The following is a 17,743-nucleotide window of genomic DNA, read 5'->3' as shown; positions in this document are numbered from 1 at the left end:
TTTTTTCTCAATATGTTGCAGAGGTTTAATCCCTAATGCTGCGTTCACTTGCACCAAATCTGCATGATCAATAGTCCTGCTGACTGCCCCATTTAGTTCAGTGGAAATTCATTCAGCAGGTGTTTAAGTTGAGTTTTAATTTCCTTTTTTCATTAAAAACATCTGGACCATCAGTGTATATGTATGTATTTTGACTATATAATAGACTATGTAATAATCTATATAACCAGACCACCCCCAACCCTTGCTGCTGTTGCTGCCTGTGTGTGGATGCAGAGACACTGCAGGGGTTGGGTGTTTGTCCTTGTGTACTTCCTACTAAAACATGTTGAAAATTCAGCTGTGAAAAATGTAGGAAAAAAATAGGAAAAATGTTCCTATGGAATAATACAGTAGTAGCCTATCCATTGTTTGGATCCGTTGCTGTACCTCTCTGTGGTGATGCAAATTGAGGATAAATTTCTAAAATCACAATTTACTGTTCACTCTTGACTGTATTACATAGGGAGTAGTGAATGAGTGAACAGATGACTGAATTCACACACAGCTTATATTTTATAAGCTTGTAAGATGTTAAAGTTAAAGATAAAGATAAAGTTTTTACCATTAATTTCTGCAGATGAAACCTCCTACGTGGATTATAACAGCTGGCAGGTTAGTTACGCATCTTTGCTGTCTCTACTGTAGCCGTGAAAGCGGGCAAAATGTCCAGCAAGTCCAGAAGTTGTGACGTTAAAAGTGTGTTTGGCCGTTAAGTGTATCTTCACCACCCACACACTGTATTGTTCCAATATGTAGAGATGTGGTAGAAAAACAAGGGTTTGGCTCTGAGTGCAAGCAGCTGCCTGGTGGTCAGGATTCACATGAGGGGCTGCTTCCTCTCTCGTCCAGTCTTATCTTAAATGTCTCACCAAAAACATTGAACCTTTACTGTATTGTTCTCTCTGCATTTAAACTGCTGTTTGTTTTTGCACACAGCTAGACTAACTCTGTGTAAAAGATAGTAAATTGTTACACTTGAGGAGGATTTTCCAAAGCCTGGCAACCGAAGTCGTCCTTTTTAATGGCTCATAAGTTATCTGACTAAAGCATTGGTAAATGATTGTCAAATGATGATTAACCATTAATGAAACTATTAATTACATTTTATAAACCCTTTATGAATAGTGCCTCATCACAAAATGGTTCTTCCCATTAGTAATAAATTTACATTATTATTATTATTTTTTTTTTTGAATTGAGGTTATATTGTCTGCAAACTGAAAACCTGTTTTCCATGCTGGAGACTACTGATTATCCATAGTATTATCCAGTGTATTATACTGAAACTGTAATCAATATTCAAATTAACCACTGAGTGAACAGTGAACCTATCTAACCAAACACTGATATGGTCATTTGTGCTGTTACTGTGATCAGCGTCTCAGATAAAAGGTAAAAACCAAATTTGAAATTCAGCTTTTGATCTTGCTTCCTATAAAACCATCTATGTTGATGGGGCATTTGATCTATCAGTACTAGATTAGCCAATCAGACTTTAAATGATAAACTGACGTCACATTGTTGGTGATGCTACAAGTGGATTTGGAATGTAACAATTATTTATAGACTCATTATAAAAACAAACATTTCAAATACGATTATTCTTGTGCAGTGTCTGTTCATTTGTCAGCAGGATAACGCAAAAAGTACTGAACCGACTTTCACTGAACTTGGTGGAGGGATGGTGCACGAGCCAGGGAAGAACCCACTAAATTTTGGGGCAGATCCAGATCATTTACTGTGGATTTGAATTTTTTTTTCTCTGGGAAGTCTGGTGTTTGTGCTCTCTGAGTGCCCTTCTAGTTATTGCCCTGCTTTCTTTGCATCTTGCGGCACTGAAATTGAATTAACGCCACCTTGTGGTGTTAGATGATGCTTGCATCACAGTGAAAAGAACCACTGATACACAAGTATCACAATGTCTTTAATGTACATTCATAACTGGAATCAAATATTTGTTTCAGCAGTGCTTTGCAAAATCCACAAAACTAACAACATCAAAAACAGTGCAACATGCCAAAAAAAAAAAAAACAGAACAACATAGAAACGATCCTAGTCCTAAGAAATAAAACGGTCTTTTCACATGATTGTACAGTTGCTGATACATTTTGTCTGGTCTGAACATTGCTTAATAGTTATATACATAACTCCAAGCAAACACATATTCAATAGTGATTTTGTCCCTGGAGTTTTTAAGTGCATTATTGTGGTTACACACATAAGTCCAGTGTCTTCTCATCAGTGTAGTCCACATACAGCCAAAAGACAAAGTGCCAGTGAGAGCAGCAGCATCTTTATGGAACCTTCACTTCCTGGTGCTGCGGCAGGAAACACAACAAGATAAGAGGGAGGAGGAGGAAGTCAGTGAAAGGAGGAGAGAGACATTAAAGTAAATGATGCAACATTTTACAACCATGACCTCCTGTTACATTCATTTTTAGCAACAAAATCTGTGCACAACCTGAGTCAAAACCATATATATATATATATATATATATATATATATATATACATTTGTTCTACTTTAGGGCTTTAAAACAGGTGGCACCGATACAATAAATCGCCCATGGAATAGTGAATAGTGAAAAACCTGTTTTCCAAGCTGGAGACTACTGATTGCCCATTTGCAGTGCTTTATACTGAAACTGTAATCAATATGCAAATCAATCACTGAGTGAACAGTGAACCTATCTAAACAAACACTGATATGGTAATTTGTGCTGTTACTGTGATCAACGTCTCAGATTAAAGGTAAAAAAAACCACCAAGTTTGAAATTCAGATTTGCTTTTGATCTGGCCTCCTATAAAACCATCTATGTGGCATTTGATCTATCAGTCCTAGATTAGCCAATCAGACACTAAATGATCAACTGATCTCACATTGATGGTGATGCTACAAGTGCATGTACCTATCTAACAGTTATTTACAGACTTCAAATTGATTATACTAGTGCAGTGTTTTATTTTCTGCACCTTATCAAAAACATTTATTGATCTGATCAGCTCCCTTACATCATACATGATAGACAATATTTTCAAGACAGGACTCAGTTGTCTGTCATGTAACAGAACTATCACAGTATATTTCCATAAAACATTACATTAATATTTTATCATCCCATTCAAAGTTCATGTCATCAAGAGTTTATCTTCTGCACTACATCTTTCAGGCCTGGCCCAAATATTTTTCTGTTCAATACTAAGACAGATAACATTTAACAAAAACATTCCACATCCGTTACGTAACAGCACAGACAGAGAAAGTCCATTACTTGCTGTCCTACTTTTGACTGTTGAACTAGACAAAAAAATGAATGGTATGCTTTGGTTGTGACCAGATAAAATGTAACTATTAAGGGTCTTAAACGGCCATTTTAGTGGTTATGCATGTTTTACCCTATTTACTTCAAAGCCCTCATGTTTCACATCACAGCTAACCATTTTACAAACCACACAGCTGTGTATTGTATCAGAACTTTAATTTAGGATGTATTGTGTGCACAGTTCCAGACTTCCATTGGTTTCTATTCATTTCTCTCAGAAACCAACATCATTACTAGAAGTTCATAAAGTATTAACAGGAGGGAAATGTTGGAAGAATTGTGATACTTTATGATTAACATAACCATCTTAAAGGGAAACTGTATTATCCTGAATAGAACTTTTCCATTATTGTGTCTACTTTTAAGACAGGAGTTGTCAAAGAGGAGTGCAGTGATCTTCGCTGTTCCTCCTAGCCACTACACCCAAACATTAGCTATGATAAGGCATGAATCGAGTCTCTATTGTGTCTGTCTCATTTCAGCAACGATGTGAGGTCACTCTCACATATTCTGTGTATAAATTATGTGTGAATCTTGCATTCTTTGAACATTTGCATTGCAAGCTCTTGAGTGTAACTTGTTCCCTTGCTGCAAGAATAAATATCCTACTCTTATAATTTTCAGACGGTGTTCCTGAGTTTATTTGATAATTTTCCTAACAAAATAAAATGTAAATAAATATATATTATTTAAATAACAAAAGCAGATTACTTAGTTAGATCAAATGTATTCTGAATTGAATCAATAATAAATGTAGATTTAATATTATGTAATGTTTAGGTGCTTACCATGTGAAGAGTTTTCTGGAAATGAAAAAGACAAAAAGTGAGATATTAGACAAATCCTCTTCAACAGCAGTTCAAACCCATGTGCATGCTAAATATGTACATACGCACCTTTGATGGTGAAAGTGGTCTCCATGCCAGCGTGGATGTGGTCAGTCACGTGACAGTGGAGTAACCAAGTGCCTGGGTTCCCAGCAACCATCTCCACAGTCTGGAAAGTCCCCGGGAAGAGGTCAAAGACATCTGCACGGTGCACACGGTCCGTCTGACACACACACACACACACACACACACACACAAACAAGGATTTAAGAGCACAACAGATGGGGAACTAAGAAGAGGAACTAAACATTAAGTGTTGAATGAATGAACACCCAGTGGTTTTCATGCCAAGGACATTTGCCTCGTACAGTTTCATTTCAAAAACTAATAATGATCTTCATTTGTGTTTGTGGAGGTCACCTTGTAGGTAAATGTCTCGGCGTGGAAGTGAACGGTGTGCATGTCCACTTCATTGCCCATCCCCAGTAGATACCAGTCAACTTTCTGGCCCCGCGTCATCACCAGTCCATGGAGGTTACCGTACACCTTACCATTGATCCCTTCAATAGACACATTCACATTTAGAGATTACCGCACACTCATAACATCACACATGGAATATGACACACGCTTAAAAGGAAAACCATTATTTAGACCTCCTCTTATGCCAAATTAAAAAAAAAACTTGTGTAGGATCTGTGAAAGACTTATCAAAAGCAAATTGCATGCTGGATGACTAATATTGGATCAAATATTGGATTTAAGTTTTTACCTTTTTTTTTTTTTTTTTAGGATTTAAGTATTTTTAGTGTGCTGAGGAGGAGTAGTATGTTCTGCCCTGGTTTGCATATTTAGATGTTAGGTTTAATGTTAGGCTGGCACTTCTGCTCTGTGACACGGCACGTTATTTTGCTGGCAGAAGCCATAAGAAGATGGTAAATTGTGGCCATAAAGGGGATGCACATGGTCAACAGCAATACTCAAGATGGGCTGTGGCATTCAAACCACGATCGGCTGGTTGTTTAGGGAGCCAAAGTGACCCAAGAAAACATTTTGCACACCATTGAACCACCACCGCCAGCCTGGACTGTTGACACAAGGCAGGTCGGGTCCATGTATTCATGCTGCTGACAACAAAGTCTGACCCCACCATCTGCATCTGCGTGCCTCAGCAGAAAAACCACATTTATCAGCCCGGTCTCCAACTGCCCAGCTCTCTGGCAGCGACAAGAGCAGCATGGTCAAATGTTGTGAACATTAACTGACGCTCTGTGTAACTGCCACATGATTGGCTGACTGAATAATTGAATGAATAAGCAGGTGTACAGGTGTTCCTAATGAAGTGCTCAGTATGTTTACATATTATATGTATTTGTTTTATGTTTTATCTTGAGCTGCGGTCTGTGTGTGCTCTATATTTTATCTGGCTGAAAGATAAATTTCCCCTCTTGGAAAATAAAGTTAAAAAGTAAAAGTATGAGTAGTTTAACTGTATCTTCCTTCTACATGTTCTCTCCCATCCTAACACATTTCCTGATGGGATGACCCCAGTTTTTCTCATAAGGATCAATAAATCTTGACTTAAATTCTTTCATAGATTAGATAGCTTCACTGTTCGCTCCCATCCCCTCCCTCTCTTCTTATCTCTCACCGTGCATCATGTTACTCTCTTCAAAGTCTACGTCGGAAATGAAAGCATCGGGCTCGATGCCAAGGTACTTTCTGATGTTGTCGTTCAAGTACCAGGACTGGTTTTCATCATGCACCATGAAGAGCAGAGCGAACTCCTTCTCCACGTCGTCCCTCTGTCTGTCGGGCCCCTCACCGCGCTGCAGTGTCCCGGGCCTGCATATCACCAGAGGCCCCAAAAGACCACTGTACAGATCCTGAACATAAACAAATGGACCCACTCTGTCACAAACACCTAATACCTCAACTACCTAAACATGCAAGTGAATTAAAAACACATTGTTTTAACAGCAACACTGTGAATTATGTGCTGTACTGTATACAGAGATTACGTACCTTTATGAAATTAACATTAGAGTAGTAGGCGTAAGAGATGCAGTTAGGATCTGAGACCCCTGGACCAGAGCTTACAGGAACATCCCACGTCAACTCGAGTATGTGACCTGAAGGCAAGAGAACATAGAAAAAAAACGCACATCAGTCCCTCTGGGAGAAAACACCAGCAACAGCATTTATTTCATTTATTTCTTCAAAATTTGATTCTCACCGGGGTTGACATGAACGTGCGAGCCACTGGCCCTGACTCCATGTGCACTAATGGAGTATGGTCGGCTGGCTTTGTTCTTGAAGGTGATCACGATCTGCTCCCCTACCTCTGCTTTGATTATTGGACCTGCAGGGTGACAAGAAAACTCATGTTATCTTCAGTGTTTTCTTGGTTAAAAAAAAAAAAACAAAAAAAAAAATTACATAAAGAGCAGCTAAACTTACCCATAATTCCCAGGTGTTCTTGGTTGGGCTGCCGTTCCTTCGGAACTCTGAAGGTCTCATCAGTGTATTCTCTGTACACTGCCTTCTTATAGCGTGAGCCAATTCGGTTCTTCCCACTCTCCACAAACATATTGCCCGGACTAGGAGACGTGTACCAATTTGCTTCCATTAACAAACAGTAATAAGTTATGCCACTAATCACATGCTCCGGCTCCAACACCGATATACATCATCCTACAATTATCTTACTCACACACCTGTCCTCTAATGTGGTGTGGAAGTTCTCCAGCTCCCACTTTCTGTCAGGCGAGTAGTTCCACTCCATTTCTTCAGCGCTGATAAAATACTGCACAATCTTGGTCGGCTGTGTGCGCGTGTGCTTCACTTTGCGTTGTGGGCAGTGGTCCACTCTGTACTGCTGCCTCATGCCAGCTGAGTAGTGGTCTGTTACCCTGCAGCTCACCTCATACACACCTGTCAGGAGTATGAAGAGAGGGTTAAGGATTTGGGCCCGTACCTGTTTGAATGTGCTTTAGTGGTTTATTTGGGACGGTTGCACTTCCAATTAATGATGACATCTAACTCTTGCTCGCATTGAGTTTGAATGCACTGACTGTAAGTCGCTTTTGACAAAAGTTTCTGCCAAATGTGAACTGTCACCAACTCCCATTTTAAATTTAACGACAAAAAAAAAAAAACACTTCTGGTTTGTACCTTTTTCTTGCAAACCTCATTTGCTTTCAACTGCATTGCTACTGGTAGCTAGAAAAAAAAATCTTGTGAACTTGTGGTTTTCAGTGTGTTACAAATGTCAGCATGTTGGGTTAGCTCCTGATTGCTTATTCTATGCATTTAGAGTGTGATTTGTGCTATCAGACCACTTCACTCAAAAATGTGTTTTGCTTCACTTGTATGTGAAGAGTTTAAAATGAAAGATATTTGCTGGATTTTTCACTGAGGGAGAAGTAGACATAATTTTAAAAGAATGTTAACTAGTTCATTTTTGTGGGAAAAACATATCAGACACAAATAATTATATTCAAAGTAGAATATTTTACCTTACATGTCTGTAGGAGACTTGGTTATAGTCTTAAGAGAATCCGTAGCAATTTACATCACACATGTAGCAGAGGCCAGGTGTATCCTGCATCCACATCCACTGTTATACTTAACTTTTTTTTTTTTTTTTTTTTTTTTACAGTATTATCTCTTGATGACTAACATGACCAAACTAAATAAAAAACGATTAGAATGACTGCATTGTATGCCTCTGCCAACCAGTCAAGTTGTATGAAATACAGTCCCAACCCCCACCTTCCTGAGTTACAGCGTTGAATAATGGCCAGAAGTCTGTTTGCAGAACATTAGACGTTTGTGTTAAATTGTGTCAAATTTAGCGTATGGATTTGTGAGTTATTCGTGAGTTGACCACAGAGTTCTAATCAGTTCACCCTTGAGTCCGAGTGAATGATTGTGCCAGATGTAATAAAATTCCCTCTGGCGTTCCTGATCTCATGTTCTTCAAAAGAACATGAGCTCACTGTGACCGTGAACTTTGACCACCAAAATCTAATCAGCTCAAGTCCAAGTGGCCGTTTGCGCCAAAATTTGAAGGTATTCCCTCAAGGAGTTGCTGAGATATCACATTCACGAGAATGGGAGATACGTATGGACGGATGGTAGCTTACAACATCAACATCAATATCCACATCAGAATACTGTAAATGAGATTAACACAACAGATAGCTTTGAAATTTCCTGTTCCTACTGTGGTAATTCATGTTTCTTGTTTTGGGAGTGGTCTGCATGTCACAGGAAAACAATCACACACAAAGTTGTCTGCCTCTGTGTGAGTGGAAGAGGATGTGGTTTTTCACTTGGGAGCGCTTTCTGTTTATTTACGTAAAGAGCACAATGACTAACCAGGAGTGTTTGGCTGCATGGTGACGGTAGCAGTGGTGTGGGGGAAAACGCTGACTGTATCGCGCGTTGTGCTCTGCCTCTTGAATGTGTTCCCCTCAAAATAAACACCATGGATGTCCGCCTCTGTACCTAGCCCGTAGGTGTACCACCAAACTTTGTCCCCGGCACACATCTCCAGTGCGGCAAGGTTCCCATACATGCGTCCATTTACAGCTGAAACGAGAGGGGACACAAAGAAGAAAATACTAAAAAAAACACTAGAAAATGGCACTCAAATTATAATACTAAAGGTATGTGAACTACACTTATTACCACAAAATAATATTTTAAGGTGAGGTAAAACTACACACTCTTTTACCATGCATCTTATTGCTCTCTTCAAAGACCTCGTCCTGTGGATTTGTCGTCGTGCTGCCAAACATCTCGATATTCTCCTCCAAATACCAGCTCATGTTTTCATCCATGACAGAAAAAAGAAGGAAGAACTCCTTATCCACGCCTTTCTGTTAAACAACACACACACAGTCCAGGTAATAGTAAGGACACAGGGGTTGGAGATGTAATGGCAGTTGCGGTAGACAGCATAAAAACTAATAATGTATTATATTGTTTTAAACTCTTGTACACATAAAAAATGTCCGTGCCTGCCTATCAAAGATGTATATTGTGTTCTTGTTACAGTCAACTTGCTATATTATCTTCTGTACAGTGCATTTTGTTCTCATTATCGCTATCTTATTTGCAATGCCCCAATTTTCTGACAAGGATGACTGAAGTTTCATTTTAATCTTATTTAATATCAGTAGTGCTGAAACAAAAGAGAAATCAATAATTAATTTCTTTTTGCATTTCTCTACGTGAGTGTTTGTTAATGGATAACGGAGCAGCACCTGGGTTCCATCCTCTCTCAGCGTTCCTTTCTTGCACACGAGCAGAGGTCCCACTAATCCAGAGTTGGTGTCCGCGGCAGGATCAGTGGCAGAGTAGTACAGGTAGGGGATACAGGGCGGATCAGATGAAGACGGACCTTCCAGGACCTGCCAGGTGTAGATGAAGTGCTTGCCTGGACCAACGTGGGAGCCGGGATTGTTAACACCTACAGCATTGCAAACACAAAGTTCTGCATTAGTCAGAATTGATTTTTCCTGTGTGTACAAAGAATTGAGCTACTGCTTTAGAATCCACTGATACGAATGCATGTATTCTATTTGCTTGAAACAGCAGCAACAGTTTTATTCCTAAATTGTATTTTTTAAATATTTCAATTAAATCAATGAGCCAACAGGCTTCTGCAATAAAAGTCTGTGTATACATAATTGTTTATCTTTTAAGAATTTGAGGTATTCTGAAATGAAAAAATATTCTTTTGCAATGCGGCTCATGTATGAGTTTTATTTATTGGGTTCTAGTTCAAATGGAATAAGCTCTTTGCTCTACCGCGCACTACAGGCATGGGCGGTGATATATCCTTCAGTCTTGAAGTAATATTCATACAAATTTCAGTCTGAATTGTTAACCATCGGCTAAAGCTTCTGTTTATATAATACAGTCAGTCAGTCCTCTCCTCTTGTTATCACTGAAATGTCCTGAATTGCAACAGTTTAAAATATATCACAGCTTCTGAAGTTTTTTTTTTTCTAGTCTGTGCAACAAGTATCTGTGGCCATGCAGCTAGCTGCTCCCCTCACCGTCCTCGTAGCTGCTTCCCTGAGAGTGTTTGTCATAGTGCAGGCCATGAGGCTGGATGCTGTAATTTCTATCAGCCTTGTTCATGAATGTCACTTTGAGAGTGTCTCCTTCCTCTGCCCTCAGGACTGGACCTGGACAAATACAGGATATCATTGTATTCCAGACAAAAGGTGGTGAGAGAAAGAGCTTGGGTGAAGTACAACACAAGTGGATAAAATACAAAAGAGAGAGTGTGATTTTTGCCAAATCTGGAACCTCTCGGAAAAAGGGGACACCTTACCTAAGATTCCTAAATGTCCGGGATCAGGTGTTGGTGGTTTTGTGACGTTGAAGGAATTGTCTGTGTACTCTTTGAATATCGCTTTCATGTACTGACCTCCGATCCTTCCACCACCTCTGCTGAAAAACACCTCTGATGCACTATACAAGGGAAAGCACAAGACACTGTGAGGAGGGCAGAGAAGCAGTAACATAGCAGTTCATTTGTGGCCTGGATGAAGCAGCGATGCGGAATTTCTTACTAGAGACAAAACTGAACAGAAAAAAACAGCTGGCGGGTTGGAGGGGTTTCACTGCGTCAGGTCAGGGAACGATAACAAAGACACAATAACAACCGCGTCACTATCTACACTGTTTACTCTAGACACTACAAAAACTGCCTCGCCACAGGAATGACCAGGGCACATATAATCAGCACTGTCCCGAGGCCATACAGACAGCAACTTTGTTCAGAGGTTTTGCAAGCCTTAAAGGGATAGTTCACCGCTTAATGAAAGGCAGCGTGTGGTAACTCCTGTACTTCCTGCTCCAGAACTAATCAGGCTAAAATGTCCAATGGATAATTTTTACACCTGCCTTTTATGCCAGCTGCCTGGCTATAAAGCACAGGGGTTATATTGTATTAGCTGCTTGGTTGATATATTGTTATAGTTTTATTACAGCTATAAAGACATTTTTTCCGGTTGCGATGAACTGACGGCGATGATGCAATAAAACAATAAATGTAAATTCACCCTTAATCTTGCAGTGACCCTCACTGTTCCCATTGATTACAGCAGGTTGTACCGTCATGTCTGCCTACCTGCCGGCCTCAATGAGGGATACATTGTTAATCAGATCCTTTCCTGAGGGGGCATAGTTCCACAGGACTCTCTCTGCTGCCAGGTAGTAATTCCTCACAACACCGCCCATCACTGTGGTGCTGGCCTCACCCTCACTGCCACATGACTTCACTTCATAAAAGGCCTGCATCCCGGCTGGAATTAGATGAAAAGACATGCACAAGAATATTACACAAGACCATCTACAAAGTAAAACCCTGTGGTGAAAGTGGACTTTCAGAGGCAGAGTTGAAAATCAATTAATGGTCCATAAATAATACATTTTCCAGGGATCTTTTAGCAGGTGACAGATTGAGGTGTGGTCATATACAACGTGTGAAACTATCAAAGGTGTGATATGCAGGGTAAATAACATGTCTCCACTTCTCTTGAAATACACACAAATAAGAATAAACCATTAATGGAAAATCCAGTATGATACAAAGGAATGGTATTTTACATGTGCCAGCATTATTTGTAATATTTGAGCAAGTATGACTCATTCATGTCAATTATCAATGGACTTTGCACACACTTAAAATACAAGACCTGGCATGTTTGAAACAGAAATACAAGCTCTGCTGCAGGAATGCTCATAACGCCAACGACTGTGGTGTAACTCACAAAAATATGTTCTCCCCTGTCAGCAACCGGTAAAGTCTGAGAGCGAAGAGGTAAAAGGTTAAAGGTCAGGTGACCTACCCTGCAAGTGGTCATTAACCTGGCAGCTCAGCAGCCACTTCCCGCTTGCTTTCGGGACCATCTTAGCGGTAGCAAACGTGGCCGGGAACAGGCTGAGGACGTCGGTGCGGTGGCCACGGTCCAGCAGCGTATTCCCATGGAAAAAGGCAGAGTGAATGTCCACCTCGTTACCCATGCCAAACAGATGCCAGGCTACTGCACGGTTCTGGCACAGCTTGATCCCGGGCAGGTTACCAAACATGTACCCATTAATAGCTGTCACACAGAGAAAAACACAGACAGAGGTTAAAGGAAAGGAGCAAGAGAGAAATTTTAACCTTTAGACTTTCTTTTGACTTCATTTGGAAAAACACTTTAAATATGCTCAGTTCCATAGATGGTACAGTAAGGGCAACAACAACTTTTCGATTTTGTGAAAAACTAGCATTTCATTTCAAGATAAATGTTCTTGTTAGACAACTTCATGTGTGTGCAGTCAGATAGTCCTTGAAAGACTTAAAATCACTCATCTCTCACCATGCATCAGGTTCGACTCTTCAAAGTCTGGGTCTTCTTCGTTGACTCCAGCTGGATCAGAGAGCATCTGAATGTTCTCCTCCAGGTACCAGCTCAGGTTCTCATCCACCACGTTGAACATCAAGAAGACGTCCTTGTCCACATCGTGTCGGGCTGAGTCTGTGACAGATTCTGGCTTCGTCTGAACTGGTTCATTAGTCTTCTTCAAGATTCCTGCGTACATACAGAAACATAGATGTAGAAAAATGTAAACTACTACGTACACAAGTAGGGGCACGTTTAATTGTAGGTCTCTGGCTTCCCATCATCTTTGTTTAAAAGGTTTGAAGAAGCACTTAGTAACTGTAATCATGATTAAAGGTCACATATTTTACACTTTTCTGCTGTTTTATTTGAAGTTCTGAAATCCACAAGAAGATATATTTGTGCTTTTAAGAACCAAAAAACATCTCATTGTAGTTCTATATCCCCTCAGGTTTCTCTCTGGAGCTCCAGCAACAACAGGTTAGTGAGCCAATTGGCTGACTGTTTTCTGAGTAATTGAAACCCTCAGAGAAGCCAAATCCTGCAAGGCTGGACGATGGATCTGGGTGGGCTGGACTTAGGGCATGGCAAAGGGGGGAGGGGGGGGGGGTCCACTGCTTTGTTGTGACATCACAAAGTTACTGTAGTGACTGACAGCTCATTTTAAAGCACAGTCTCTGGATATGGGCTGTGTGCATTTCTCCATGGAGATACTTTCACAGAATTAATATAGAACCTAGATCTGCTTTAGAGTAAAAAAAAAGACATGGAAATCTCACTTTATACAAAATGGGACCTTTAAGGGATTTGATTTCACATACAAATAATGCACACATTATGAGAAAGCTTAAATAGCATGTAGTCACATTTCTTCATACCCTTCTTGCAGGTGAGCAGAGCCCCGATAAGTCCTGAGGCGATGTCCTTGGGAGCATCCAAGTGAGAGTGGTAGACCCAGGTCAGGCAGTTGGCGTCATCATCTGTGGGGGCAAATTCTGGCCTGACCTCCCAGCGGTAGGTGTAGCTGCCTCCCGGAGGAACACAGTCATCCTTCTTCAACCTGCCTGATGTCCCATCTGGATAGAGTGCCCCTGGTAAGCAAATACAGAATGTTTATGCTGAGATCATTGTGTTTCTGCTCAAGATTAGAGAGCATGATTATGAGTATGGTTTCACTTTGCGTCAGTGGAAAACAACTATATGGTCTGAACATTATGGTCTGAGCAAGCTACATTTGCCCTAACTGTTTGAAAATTGGAAAGTGAGTGCTGTAGAATGATGTAAAAAGATTATTCATGAAATAAATGATTATTCATTTTTCAGTGAAGGTTTTCCAAATCACGGTCATATCCATTTCATCTCTGGTTCTTATCTCAGTTCAGCTTTAAGCCTCCACATGTGTAGGCGTGTGTGATCTTTAAACACATTAATGACCTCAGTCTTAGTTGCAGATGTCTCAGATAGACTGACCTCTGTACCAGGTTGTACTCGTAACATGTTAGCTGATTTTACCAGTTTTATGTCTTCAAATGCTGACACCACTTCCCCATTCCTGTTGCTCATACATTATTTCCATATCATTCCCTTCTTGCCTAAGGTGCTGTTTATAAAAACTAGTTGAGTTATAGCTACTAGTTACTAGTTTTCTGACTTATAGGTGGAATGATACACTTTAATTTCCTTAATAAAGGAGGACATCAGCCACAATCTGTTTAAAGAGGCAGAACTTAATCTTAGTTTCACTTTCAGTTCCCGTAAGGCTCTAAAAATTCCTGAGGCAGAATTTGTATCCACAGATGGGGGGGTGGGGTGGGGGGTGGGGGTGGGGCGGTTGTTGCAAACAAAGAGCTGCAAAGTTCTTAAGAGACATATTTCAGGGAGGCCATGTCCTCCATAACAGCCACCTAGTTAGTGAAATTGTGCTGTGTCCTTTCCTGCACTCTGACACAGGCCTGAATGGACTTTCAGTTTGTAACCCATTTGCCCTTTTTCTGTTTAGCCTGTCAGTATCTTGTTATCAGAGACAGTTGCAGCACTTAAAAAGAGGAGCAAAACATGCCAGCACGCCATACTTTCCGACTGGGATTACACAAAGCCACAGCACAGTGTATCAGATATCAGAGACTATATCTATTCAATTGAATAATGTATCTGAAAATGCAACCAATGTCAACATCATGTCGCTGAGCCTGTGGAACCTAAGTGTTCTGAAAGCATTGCCAAAACTTTGAAGGATGTTGAGGCACATCTCTTGATAATTGTTCATACTCTGCATCATATCATAAAAAACAATACTATATTCTTTTTCCCAGAAGAAATAAGCCATGGCCAAGATAAAATGCACACTTAAACTAATGTCACTTGCAGAATGAATCTCCATCTCTATGAACATTTCTTCAGATATTGTTAGTGATATCACCATTGTTATCATTTATGAGTAATGGTAATAATTAAATATAAAAGTTTTTTTTACATATCATGGTAAACTGATATTTATTTGGGAAGGAAATCTATTCAGGATATCATGCAGCAATAATCATTTCCATCTGATGTATTATGTTATTTATTATTATGATGACTATTATTGTAACAGCAAATACTAGGTTTTGAAAAAGGTGCTTTTTGTCTGGGGGATATCTAATTGATTTTGCATGTCTTTCTGCCTGTAAATACATGTGTGTTCCTATCTGCACATACAGTATCTGTATTATGTAACCCCCTACCCTCTGCATCCTTCTCATAGAAAACTCCATGAGGATGCATCGAATAGTTCCTGCTCGCAAAGTTCTTAAGGTGGACCACGATGACGTCATCAACCTCCGCTCGCAGTATGGGCCCCAAGAACCCCAACCAGTCAGGTCGGGGGGCCTGTACTCTGTACGTAGCATTTGTGTACTGTCTGAACATGGCCTTCTTATACACACTGCCAATACGGTGGGGTCCTCTTTCCAGGAATACAGATGCATTCCTAAGAAAAAAGTGGCACAAAGACAAAAACAATGAGAGATACAGATGGAAAAGTGGTTACAGAGAAGGACAAGAGTGTGTAGGAGGCAAAACAGGAAGAGGCAGCTACTAATCCTGTTTTAATGGGCCTCAGTGTCAGAGTATTGTCAACGTGCACTCTAAGGTTTCTCAAATGGCTCGGATTTATCTTTGAAATCATTTAATCTCATTGTCAATAACTGACTGAACTTTAATTTCAAACTGTACACGAGCTCGTCATAAATGCCTTAACTCTGCATGTAAAACTGCAGAACAAACTGTATCTGGTTGCATCTCCTCTAACAATTAGACTTTGTCATTATTGTGATTACATGTTTCTGTGGGCTAATAACCCGTTGCTGGAGCTGTGGCGAATGCAGTTTTGCTGCTGTATATCCAGCTCACAACCAAAGCAACAAGGAGGATGAAAAGAATTACTTGGGTTGTACTGACCTTGCTGTCTAATAAAAATACTAATAAACTGAGCACCTAATCAGAGCAATTTAGTGCACATCTCACTAATTCATTGCACAACCGACATGTATGACACCTTGGCTGCTGCACAACCCTTTTGTTTTAAAAAAAAAAAAAAAGAAGTGATTATGTAATCTGGCTGCCTGACAGAGTAAGTCAAGAAAGTCCAGCATTATGCAAGGATGCAACAGGATGCAAACACAAGCCTTCATCTGCTCTTTACAAGTGACATTTTCCAACTTAATCTTATATCACTATGAGCACAATGACAGTAAAAAAAAAAAAAAAGGTTCACCATTACTGGTTCACCAGTAATGAAGAGATCACCCCTCATCAGCTATCTGAACACTGACTCAAGCACAACCCATCGGGACACCATTGCCAATCATAGTAACGCTATTATTTGTGGATAGACTTGGATATCCTCATTGCATCCTTATACTGTACATCTTTCTGTTTATTCTTAAAGTACTTTACAATTATGAAATATGACAGTTTGGGGTTGTTATGCAAACTTTTCTCTCGTGTATATGAGAGGCAGCTGTCTGTGTTGGTGTCAGTGTTAGTATAGGAAGCCTTTAATCGAATGAGAGATGACAGTCATTCACTGTTAGTCACCCGTGTTTCCTCTGCCAGACGAACCAGCAAAGCACACAACAACCCCTTCACAGGTCTAGACACAGTCACACCCTGACAGAATGACACACTGCACTGCAACTTTTCACATAAAACTTTTTTTTTCCCTCTCTTTATCTTTGCATTTAGATTACGGATCTTTCATACTTTTTATAATCACTTTACATCTGTTAATCGTATCAACACCTCACGTGTTCATTTGATTTGACTTGTGATATCAGATGAATAAGTGATGACACTTAATTCCACTTCCCCTCACTGTGTGCACACAACACCTCCAAATAACTTCACCGTATCACAACTCACTCATCATTTTCGACGTTTTCCCCGTTGATCAGATTTTTTCCACTTGGTGCATAATCCCACGAGTCCTCAATGATCCCCACGTAGTAAATTCTCTCCTTGCTGCGCCTTCCTTCTGCCAAGGAGGGGAGAAGAAACAACAAACAAGTCCAAGCAAACAGCCCCAAAGTCCGTGCCATGTTCCGAGAATCGCTGCGTCAGATGAAGGCACAGAGAGTTTAGCGGGTTATTGGTTCAAGAGGAACAAGTGGAAAGCCCCGCCGCCTCCAGCGTGTAGTGTAAGCCCGTATTTAGACTGTACGCCGGTGCTGTACTACTTACGAAAATCTAAAAAGCAAAAACAGTTGGCCTATTCAGTCAGAGAGCAGCGGTGGAGTGACCGCCTCCTGTGGTATCAGACGTACTGCAGGGGCAATAACCACTCAATGTTCTCGCGTTAATTGTTATAGGTTGTTACTGAAATCGCCTGCTGGGAAATTAAAGTAATTGAGCTACTTATTTTAAAATGCAGACTCAAGCACCGCGGGTCGTCTCAATTGGCTGTCAAGTTTCCAGTTTCCACAGGTGATGAATAAGCATGTTAGTCAGCTGGTCTGTGAACAGTTTTTGAGAAGTTAATTTACTCTAGATCTTTCTACATTTCGGTGTCACTTTCTAGTAAGTCACCCTAAAGAACCAGTGGCTTTATTATTGGTTAATAATAAATCAGTTGTAAGACATTAATAAGAACCTCTTGG

At 40.2% G+C, this 17,743-nt stretch overlaps 1 protein-coding gene across 1 annotated transcript; it reads right to left on the bottom strand.

Annotated features, from left to right (window-relative positions):
- Window positions 1–1,947: 1,947 nt before the first annotated feature.
- LOC111234353 (hephaestin-like protein 1) lies at window positions 1,948–17,405 on the bottom strand. Its single transcript, XM_022762387.1, has 20 exons — window positions 17,010–17,405; window positions 15,332–15,576; window positions 13,487–13,699; window positions 12,585–12,797; window positions 12,069–12,323; window positions 11,348–11,522; window positions 10,547–10,686; window positions 10,266–10,397; window positions 9,468–9,673; window positions 8,936–9,080; window positions 8,578–8,790; window positions 6,912–7,128; window positions 6,655–6,794; window positions 6,431–6,556; window positions 6,220–6,326; window positions 5,846–6,080; window positions 4,615–4,754; window positions 4,264–4,417; window positions 4,156–4,170; window positions 1,948–2,361 (listed from the first exon to the last, which is right to left on the bottom strand). Exons 1-20 carry the CDS (start codon window positions 17,183–17,185, stop codon window positions 2,282–2,284), a joined length of 3,327 nt encoding a protein of 1,108 aa, XP_022618108.1. The 5' UTR covers window positions 17,186–17,405; the 3' UTR covers window positions 1,948–2,281.
- Between the last annotated feature and the right edge of the window lie 338 nt (window positions 17,406–17,743).

The sequence above is a fragment of the Seriola dumerili genome, unplaced genomic scaffold (genome assembly GCF_002260705.1).
Source record: "Seriola dumerili isolate Sdu_G_001 unplaced genomic scaffold, Sdu_1.0 BDQW01000449.1, whole genome shotgun sequence".
NCBI lineage: Eukaryota > Metazoa > Chordata > Actinopteri > Carangiformes > Carangidae > Seriola > Seriola dumerili.
Note: the sequence above shows the minus strand (reverse complement) of the source record. Positions and strands in the feature narration are given on the sequence as shown.

Bases quoted from the DNA above. Each gene is read 5' to 3' on its own strand.
- LOC111234353 (XM_022762387.1), bottom strand. From the start codon at position 17,185: ATGGCACGGACTTTGGGGCTGTTTGCTTGGACTTGTTTGTTGTTTCTT. The intron at 10,398-10,546 runs GTAAGGTGTCCC...GTATTTGTCCAG, and splicing joins CGGACATTTAGGAATCTTAG to GTCCAGTCCTGAGGGCAGAG. The intron at 6,327-6,430 runs GTGAGAATCAAA...TCTTGCCTTCAG, and splicing joins GCACGTTCATGTCAACCCCG to GTCACATACTCGAGTTGACG.